The 10658-nt window shown below is 42.9% G+C and overlaps 1 protein-coding gene across 1 annotated transcript; it reads left to right on the top strand.

Annotated features, from left to right (window-relative positions):
- The first annotated feature begins 717 nt into the window (after positions 1 to 717).
- LOC133829457 (cytochrome P450 93A3-like) lies at positions 718 to 2607 on the top strand. The gene is made up of 2 exons (XM_062259184.1): positions 718 to 1663; positions 1767 to 2607. The coding sequence occupies exons 1-2, from the start codon at positions 767 to 769 to the stop codon at positions 2391 to 2393; spliced, it is 1524 nt and encodes a 507-aa protein (XP_062115168.1). The 5' UTR covers positions 718 to 766; the 3' UTR covers positions 2394 to 2607.
- The last annotated feature ends 8051 nt before the right edge of the window (positions 2608 to 10658 follow it).

Genomic DNA, 10658 nt, shown 5'->3' with positions numbered 1-10658 from the left:
AATCATTAATTATATCGATCTAGATAAATTGTACAATTTAAATCTATCTCTGTTTTTTTTTTTTAATTTAGATTTCGTCAAAAGTTAATCACTTGATTTCAGATTTTCTTCATCATTTTAGGTTGATCAAAAACGAAACATATACATGCATGCACCATTCCATGATTCTACTAGATTATAATTATTCATATTGTTAATCTTGTATATTGTATATGTCCTTTGATTTTTCGTGCCATATATGTCTATAGAATCAAATTATATAAAGACTGTCGACATTGTACTTTGGTAGAGTGAAATTGAAAGTTTGTGCTTTTTAATCTTAAATTATAATCCCATAGGTTCAACTCTTCGCCAATAATAAAATTAAACTGAAATTAAAAAAAATGAAAAACAAAGATTTGTTCGTATTTACGTAAAGAACAGTACGTTCTTCCCCACCAACCAAAATTTAATTATTAAAAAAAAACGAAAAAGTCATACGACAAATCACAATAAACAAGGCACGAATTTTGACTCATAATTATTTAGTTATGGTAAATATCCGTGTTTTCTCAACAAGCTAGTATGTTCACTATTCATAGATATCTGACCAGTTCTTTAGTTATGGTCGAAGCTTGATAAAGAAGCATAGCTCGGTAATGACTATAAATAGATAGTGGTTCACATATTATAGTTCATCACAAAAAAATATAAGAGCCTGTTCTTCAAAGTAGAACGTAGAGCTAGAGCCTGTTCTTACTTCTAGTTCCTCACTCTAAATTCAGCCATGGAAGATATCCAAAACTACATCATTCTCTTCTTGCTTTGGCTAGTGTCCACCTTTGTGGTCCGAGCCATGTTCTCCAAGAGTAAAACCAAGGGTCGACTGCCACCAAGCCCATATGCTCTCCCTATCATTGGACACCTACACCACCTTGGTCCCTTACCACACCAATCTCTTTACAAGCTCTCCAACCGCTATGGACCCTTGATGCATCTCTATCTTGGCTCTGTCCCAACTGTGGTGGCTTCCTCTCCAGAAGTAGCCAAAGAGTTCTTCAAAACTCACGAAGCTGCCTTCTCTAGTCGCCCTCCTCCCAGTATTCTCAACTACATTTCTTACCCTTCACCTGACTTGACCTTTGCCCCCTACGGCCCTTACTGGAAGTTCTTGAAGAAAGTTTGCATGTCTCAGCTTCTTGGTAGCAAAACTCTTAATCTTCTTCTTCCAGTTAGGACCGAAGAAAGAAAGAGATTCTTAACGTCCATTCTTAAGAAAGCTGAGTTGAATGAGTCTGTTAATGTTGGGAAAGAGCTGAAAAAGCTTACCAACAATATCATATCGAGAATGATCATGAGCAAAAGGTGTGCCCATAATGAGGATGAAGCTGATGAGATCACTGATGTGGTCAACGGCTCAGCTGAGATTGTTGGAACTTTTAATGTTTCTGAATTTATTTGGTTTTGTAAGAACTTAGACTTGCAGGGACTTAAGAAGAAGAGTATGGCCATCCATGAAAAGTTCGACAAAATGGTTGAGGCTATCATAAAAGATCACCGAGCACATGTACAGAAGGAAGATAATTTTGTTCCAAGAGATTTTCTTGATATTTTACTTCAAATATCTGACGATGAAGGCTCAGATGTCAAACTAACCCAAGAAAACATCAAGGCATTCTTCCTGGTATGAATTTCTAATTAACATAATAATGAATATGTAGAATCCATCTTTCTTCTGATCATCAGTATCTTATTTTTTAACAAACGACAAAAAATTTCATTTTCAGGATGTATTTGTAGCTGGGACAAACACCTCATCCATTACCTTAGAATGGGCCCTAGCAGAACTAATCAACCACCCAACAGTCATGAAGAAAGCAATGAAAGAAGTTGATTCAGTAGTTGGAAAAACCAGACTAGTAGAAGAATCTGATGTTGTCAACCTTCCATACATTCAAGCTATTGTGAAAGAGACACTAAGACTTCACCCACCTGGTCCAATACTAAGCAGAGTAGCATCTGAAACTTGCACTGTTGATGGTTATGAGATTAAAGAGAAGACTCGATTGTTGATCAATGTTTGGGCCATTAGCAGGGACCCAAACCACTGGGAAAGCCCACTTGAGTTCAAGCCAGCAAGGTTCTACAACGAAGAAGGAAGTGAAAACTTCAAGCAAGTAGATGTGAGGGGACAACACTTCCAGCTTCTGCCATTTGGGAGTGGAAGAAGAGTGTGCCCTGGTACTTCTCTTGGATTGCAAGTTGTTCATACAAACCTTGCTTCAATGCTTCAGTGCTTTGAGTGGAAAACTGATGGTCTCGTTGACATGGATGAAGGAGCTGGCTTAACCCTCCCAAGGGCTCATTCTCTGGTCTGTTCACCCAAGGCTAGACTTAGTCCACTGCCGCTTTGATTTCAATGAACATCATTCTTCTGACTAGCCTTCAATTTATATTTATTTTTGTCAATCTTTTAAAAAACGTTTGAATAAAAAAAAAACTCAGCTATGTTACAATGAAAGAAATTGAGTGGGACTTGAATCAATCAAATTCTTTTTCTTGTCGACGTAACAACTGAGTGAGCTATTGTTGTAAGTGTGCTTAATAAAGGTTTTCTTGCATTTTTTACTACCCTCCTTTTGTCTGTCTTATATATCTCTTTTATGCATGAGTTGTTTGGCTTTTATTCGTCTATATAAACTTTTCATATTAAAAGTTCATTAAAAGACTTAATTGTTCCAAAAAAAATCCTTTGTCCATACATTGTCTCATTGTTTGTCTTATTGCCAAGTCATTTTATTCATTTAAGTACTCTGTTGTTAATTAGTGACTTTTCACTTACCCTTTTTAATTAATCAACAATGTTATCACTGCCTTTGAAAGAGACTTCTTATTATAAACTGATCATTTCTAAAATGACAGGCAATGTTTGTCATCATATGGAGGCTGACTTCTTTTTTTTTTTAAAAAATCAATTCTTTTTGCTAATTCCATTTATATTTTTAATTTGTGTATTATATATTTGAATAAATATAATTTTTGGCCACCGAACTATGATCACTATAGGATCGTGTCCCCTGAATGATTCGCAATGTTAAAAATTTCCCTCGAATTATACACGTTACTAAAATATGGGTTTTCTGTTAGATTTTGTCCTAAGTGGCTAACATATTGATGGTGTGTCATTGTGTTTGTTGATGTAGTTGTGTCATGTGTAGAATAATTAGCAATTTTTTCCCTCGAACTTTGATCACTACCGAATTGTGCTCTTTTTATTAAAAAATTCTAATTCTTTTTTTCTAATTTCATTTATATTTTTAATTTATGTAATGTATATTTAAATAAATAATATTTTTGTCTCCCGAACTATCATGCCCCCCGAATGATTCGCAATGTTAAAAATTCTCCTCGAACTATACACGTTATTGAAATATAGAACTTCTATTAGATTTCATCCTAGACGGCTTACAGATTGATGATGTGACATTTTGTCAGTTGATGTGGCAGTGTCATGTGTAGAACCTTGACCATTACCAAATTGTGTCCTTTCAAAATATATATATATATAATTTTTTTCTTAAAATATTAATTAAATCCTTAAAAAATTAAAAATACAATTAATAACAAATAACTTTTTCTTACCATTTCTTTTCTCTTACAATATATAATAAATCTATTTTAGAATGAAATTTAAAATAAATACTAAAATAAAGAAAAAAAAATTAATTAAAAAGGAGGACGAAGGGCTTAAACAAATAAATTTTTTTTTTAATTTTAGAGGATAATGACGAAGGGGAAAAAACTTTGTTTCAGGATTTATTTTTAATTTTTATTTTAAGGTATATTTCTTTTATATTGTAAAAGAAAAGATTTTTTTTACAATTTTCTTAATATTTTAAAATGATTTTTTTTTAAAAAAAATTCAGGATTTAATTATTATTTTTTTAAAAAAATAGATTTTCTTCAAAAAAATTAATAAATTGGTTTTGATAAAAATGGCACAATTTGGTAGTGGTCAACGTTCGAGGGAAAAAATTGCTAATTATTTTACACATGGCACTTCCACATCATCACACTACAAAAATGGAAGCAGCTTTTGTCAGCGCAAATTTGCACCGACAAAAGTCAAAACATTTTGCCTGCACAATTTAGCGTCGACAAAGGTTGCCAGTGATATTTCGTCGGCGAACCATCTTTTGTCGGCGTTGTACTAATTGCGCCGACAACGTATGTTGTATAGGCGTTTTAAACGTCAGCAAAAAATGCGTCGGCAAAAGTGCATCGAATTTTTTATTGACGACCCTTTTTCACCAGCGATTGGACCACTTTCACCGGCGAACAATGTCGTTGGTGAAAGGTTAATTGGTGGGATAGAGCACCAGCAAAAGTCCCCCCCAATTTCTTTTTAGAAATTATATAATTTATTTTTCCATATTTATTAATCAATATCATTATAATTTTTTATATTTAGTTATTAATTGAAATTAAAATCAAAATAACTAATACTTAATTAACATCAAGAATTCAAAAGTTTACATATTAATTGTTCAGTATAGACATTTAAACACAATAATTAATAAGTTCAGTACAAACACTTAAACACAATGTTTACCGAGTTTTTCGGAAACTACAATAATAAAATATAGGAGAGATTAAGGAGAAAGGGTTTAGAAGTTGTAAGCACGATTTTTACGTGGTTGGGGCGTTAATAAGCCTTAGTCCGCGAGACAGTTGTATTAGAGCTTAGAGAATCTACAACAATGGAGTTTTCTACAAGTTTCAGCAGAGTAACTATATATATGCTAAAAAAGGATCATTTCCTCAATGCCCTACTACATGTATTTATAGGTTCACAGGTGCACTGGGCTTGGGCCGGGTTGACCTGGGCCCAATAAAGGTATAAATATTGCAGGCCTCTCTACTGGAAGCCCAATACAAAGGATTAAAACATAAAAATACACTAATCTGAGCCCACTGGGCCAGCCCAAACCAAATCTGTCATGCGACAAACTGGAGCTTTGGGCTGGGCATTTCGAGTTACGAGGCAGATTCAGGGGACAAGATTGGTCAGAGTAGTGGCAGCGCAGGTCTGAACCAAAAGCATACAATCCCGAGGTAGCATTTTCAGCAGGTGAAACGTGGGGACAACCCACACGCTTCATGGGACGAAGTCAGGGTCACAGATGCTTTATCTTACCAACCTTGGAGAACCGACCCGGGTTCGTTTACCCATGTCCCCCTCCGTTTGTCAAGGGCCCGTACCGTTTACCATAGGCCCGGATCATTTACCAGGAGCCCGGACCGTTTACCAGGCTCCGGGATTATTCACTTCGATCCCGACTGTTATCCAGAAGCCACTCATACTATCTCCCGCACGACCGTCCCGGACGATCCTCCCCAGACGCCCTTTGGGCCTCACCTAGTCGTGGGCTGCCGCCACCTATTTTACTCTTTGCCAAATGGGCCCGAGCCGAACCCAAACTCATTCGAGCGGTCCGAGGGCTCAAAGCGTGTACCTGGGTGCTTGGAAGAAAACGGAGATAACATTTATCCCCCAAGCCTTCATCTGGGCTTGCGCGGTGGAGGCTTGTCTCAGTCCTGGAACTTCTCCGGCATTTTCCCGATTCGTTTCCCAAAGCGACGGGTCCGCGGCGAGGGGCATCGCGTGTAGGATAAGTGTGGAGCCACCGCCTGCTTCATTGACCTGGCTTGCGTTTCACCAGTCCAGACCGTTTACCAGGGTTCGGGTTCGTTTACCAAGGGCCCGGTTCATTACGGGGGATACACGTGCCCCCTATAAACGGTTGCATTGATGGCACTTGATCCTGAAAGGTCAACAAATACCTCAAGGGTCACTATGCTAGGGCTATTATGTCAGCTCGATTCACGAAGCGTCCCATCCACACGAGTGTGTCCCATTATTATCTTTGCGACAAGGAGGACCGTAGGATGGGGCGGCCTTTGAGGTGCTCCTCTTTCTGGGACGTTGGATCGAAGCGGCGCAGATCGCGCCTCGGGGGTATCATGATCCAGCACTCGAGTGGATCCATTAATATCCCTGCATGATTCTGGACCTTCTAGTAGGGGGGGGGGGGTCAATCCCAACCGTTAGATCAAAGCTAGCACTTTGGATCTTATAAATACCCCTCGGGCTTTCATTTGAAACCTTTACATTCTCGAGCCAGAAAAAGAAACTCGAAGGATTTGTTTATGACCGAGCTGTTGATGACATCTTCCGCCGTTTGCTCCGTCTTCTCCGTCACCTATTTCCAACGATTCCGATATCTGCACCCTTGCCTGAGCATACGACACCATCCTGCATTCTCGACGAGCTACTGAATCGCCTCAAACAGTTCAAGACAGAGATTCTACCGTCACTATCGCCGGACAACCACCACTTTTCACGACCAGCAATTTACAGTAAGCTTTCCTAACTTTCGTCTTTACACATCCACGTTATCTTTTGCATATTGCTTTCCCATTTTCATCTGTTAAGCTTTCACTAAGTGTTTTACCACTGTGCATGAATGAGCTGAGTGTTTGGTTCTGGTTCCAACGGCCTGGACTAGATTATTCCTGACTTTAATTTATCAACTCACTTTAATCCTGTTGCTCAGGTTCCAACAGTGTGGGCCATTAAGGAGTTGATAATTATCGCTGAATCTACTCGTCCAGTCCCCCATGTTGAAAATATGACGGTCTGGACCATCGGGGTTTAGTTGATTAGCTTATTTTGAAACCTAGACTAGGTTCCCACAGCCTAGGCCGTTTATAAGACTAATTTTAGACAACTTACACCTGGGACCCGCGCTCTAATGATCCTAAGCTATTGTGGAAATGACGCAGACGAATACTTGGTTGTTTGGGACCACGCACGGTCCACCAAATGTTAGGACACGGGCTAGCCCAACGTCCTACTAGATATTTTACCTCCCGGACTACGCACGTCCAGGCCGGGGCCAAGCCTGAGCCTTAGGTCCCCTATATCGCACCCCTGGACAGCATTCGTCCGGGGCGGGACCAGGCCTGAACCTTCGGTCCCCTACATCATACCCCCGGACGGCGTTCGTCCGGGGCGGGAATAGACCTGAACCTTCGGTCCCCTACATCGTACCGCCGGACAGCATTCGTCAGGGGCGGGACCAGGCCTGAGCCTTCGGTCCCCTACATTGTACCCCCGGACGGCGTTCGTCCGGGGTGGGACCAGGCCTGAGCCTTGGGTCCCACGGGGTTTGTACCCCTAGACCTTGCAGGTCTGGGTCAGGACTAGGCCTGAGCCTTGTGTCCAACTGGGTTTGTTTTCGTATTTGTTCATACCGGAGATACCCCCTAAGTGAGTGGAGACTAGTCTCTGGTCACTTGTTGAATGAAGCAGATTGGAATTTTCATTGTTTGATAATATTTCCTCATGACATTTTGTACATGCCATTCTTATTATTCAAAGAATCGCCCTGAGGCGTACATTGTTTACAACAAAAATATAAAACTGGGACACGTTCTCCTGACTACTGATAGTATTTACGGAGATGCTCCGCGTTCTAGGCCCTTGGGACTTCTGTACCGTCGAGTCGTTTTAAACGGTATGTTCTCGGGCACACTTCGTGTTGGATTTCGTACGGCCCTTCCCAATTCGGGCCCAGAATCCCTACTCCTGGATCTTGGGTTGTAGGGAAGACTCTTCGCAGGACCAGATCGCCGGTTTTGAACCTTTGACTTTCCACTTTCGAGTTAAAATGCCGAGAGATCTTGCCTTAGTACATCTTCAACTGAACTTGTGACTCTTCCCGGATCTCCTCGATGAGATCCAGGGATTCCTGGAGTAAGGCGTGGTTCTGGGCGGGATCGTATGTGTCTCTTCTGTGGGACGGGATGGCTGTTTCAACAAGGATGACGCCTTCGCACCCATACACCATGGAGTAAGGAGTGTGCCCGGTAGACGTCCTTTCGGTGGTCCGGTAAGCCCATAACACGCGGGGCAAATCTTTGGGCCACTTGCTCTTGCAGGCTTGGAGCTTTTTCTTTAATGTTCCTTTCAAGATTTTGTTGACGGCCTCTACTTGCCCATTCGCTTGAGGCCTGGCGACTACGGAGAAGCTTTTGACGATACCATATCTTTCACAGAAATCCGTGAAGTGGATGCTGTCGAACTGCTTTCCGTTGTCGGACACAATCTTGTAGGGGAGTCCATACCAGCATACGATGTTGTTAATGAAAAAATCCAAGGCCTTCTTCGAGGTGATTGTATTCATGGGCTCCGCTTCAACCCACTTGGTATAGTAGTCGACGGCCACGATGGCATACTTCACCCCTCCCTTCCCGGTTGGGAGCGATCCTACCAGGTCGATCCCTTATACCGCGAAAGGCCAGGGACTTGTCGGAGGGGTTATTTCTGTCGGAGGGGCTCGCAAGATCTTCGCGTTGCTCACACTTGCAGACATAATCAATACAGTCTTTCTTCATGGTTGGCCAGAAATATCCTTGGCGCAGGATCTTTTTGGACAAACTGAGTCCGGTCGTATGGTCTCCGCAGAAACCTTCGTGCACTTCATGCATAATTGTGCTCAATTCGGTCCCAGATACGCATCTGAGGTATGGCATGGATAACCCTCTACAGTAGAGCTTTCCGTCCATCATGACATATCTGTGGACCTGGTACTAAAGCTTCCTGACTTCAGCCCTGTCCGCTGGCAACCCACCGGTTGTCAAGTAGTGGATAATGGGTCTCATCCAAGACGCGAAGTGGTCGATGGCGTTGATCACGGAGACTCGAATGATTGGATTGGGGAGATGGTTGACGGGGACCAGTCCTGACAGCTCCACCTCGGCATCGGTGGCCAGTTTTGCCAATGTGTCTGCGAACACGTTTTGTTCCCTGGGGATATGGCGGATGGAGTGCCTCTTGAACGTTTGCAGCATTTCTCTCGTCGGGGTCACGTAAGCCGCCATCTTTCCCCTTTGGTTTGGTATTCTCCTGAGACTTGCCTAACAACCAGCTAGGAATCGCTATAGATCTCCAGGTTCACGGTCCCTAATTCCCGGGCCAAACGCAACCCGCCCAGCATGGCCTCGTGCTCAACTTCGTTGTTCGACGCCTTGAAATGGAAGCGCAGGGCGTTTTGCAACTGGTGCCCTTGTGGCGACACTAGGATGATCCCGGCCCCTGCTCCATTTTCATTCTAGGCTCCGTCCACGAATACCTTCCACACGGGCGCCGCGGGATCTGCGGGATCGTCCTCTTCGGTGATCCCGGAGCATTCCACAATGAAGTCGGCTAGGGCTTGTCCCTTGATCGAGACTCTAGGAACGTAAGCTATATCGAATTGACTCAATTCCATGGCCCACTTCAAGAGTCTTCCTGATGACTCGGGTTTCTACAACACTTGCCGCAACAGGTGGTTGGTCAGAACTTTTATGGCGTGGGCTTGGAAGTAAGGCCGGAGCTTTTGGGACGCCATTAGCAAACAAAATGTCAACTTTTCAATTAACGGATATCGTGACTCCGCCTCCAACAACCTCTTGCTCACGTAGTACACTGAGAGTTAGGTTTTCTCGTCCTCCCGCACCAGTGCGGCGCTGATCGCGTGTTCGGTCACGGCCAAATAGAGGTATAGTGGCTCCCCGTCTACCAGCTTTGCCAATATCAGTGCTTGAGCTAGATGCTCTTTCAGCTTTTGAAAAGCTTTTTCGCACTCGACTGACCATTCAAAACGTTGGCTTCCCCGAAGAACATTGAAGAACGGGATGCATTTGTCCGTGGCTTTTGAGACTAAACGGCTTAAGGCGGCTATCCACCCGGTCAGACTTTGTACGTCTTTATGCTTTCGGGGAGAGGGCATTTCATTCAGTGCCTTAATCTTTTCTGGATTGGTTTCTATCCCCCGAAAACTCACTATGAACCTCAGGAACTTCCCGGTTGCCACGCCAAAAGTGCACTTTTTGGGATTCAGCTTCATCTCGTACCTTTGAATGACCGCGAAGGCCTCAGCCAAGTCGCCAGAATGTTTTCCGGAGGTTTTGGATTTGACCAGCATGTCGTCAATATAGACCTCCATGTTCCACCTCAGCTGGGTCCGGAACATTCTGTTGACTAGCCTCTGATAGGTGGCTCCGACGTTTTTGAGCCCGAAAGGAATGACGATGTAGCAGTATACTCCTTTGTCGGTCTGGAAACTATTATGCTCTTGGTCTGCTATATTCATACCCCTTTGTCGGTCTGGAAACTAGTATGCTCTTGGTCTGCTACATTCATAGAGATATGATTGTAGCCTAAGTAGGCATCCATGAAACTCAAGATCTCGTACCCGGACATCGCATCCACCATCTGATCGATCCGAGGAAGCGGGAAGCAATCTTTGGGGCAAGCTTTGTTGAGATCCGTGAAATCGATGCATGTCCTCCAGGTCCCTTTCAGTTTTGGTACCAGAACTGGGTTGGCCAGCCATACGGGATATACAGCTTCACGGATGAAGTTGATCAATGACAACTTTTCAACTTATAGCTTGAGGGCCTCTGCCCTTTCCGTTCCCAGGGGCCTTCACTTTTGCCGGACCGGGGTCGCATCTTTGTCAATGTTCAAGGCATGGAAGATGATGTTGTGGTCGATCCCCATCATATCCGAATGACACCAGGCCAGATATCCTGGTTTTCCTTTACCTGGGCGACGATGGCGGCCCGGACAT

This window comes from Humulus lupulus, chromosome 4 (assembly GCF_963169125.1).
Source record: "Humulus lupulus chromosome 4, drHumLupu1.1, whole genome shotgun sequence".
Lineage (NCBI taxonomy): Eukaryota > Viridiplantae > Streptophyta > Magnoliopsida > Rosales > Cannabaceae > Humulus > Humulus lupulus.
This window is presented reverse-complemented; position numbering and strand designations above follow the sequence as displayed.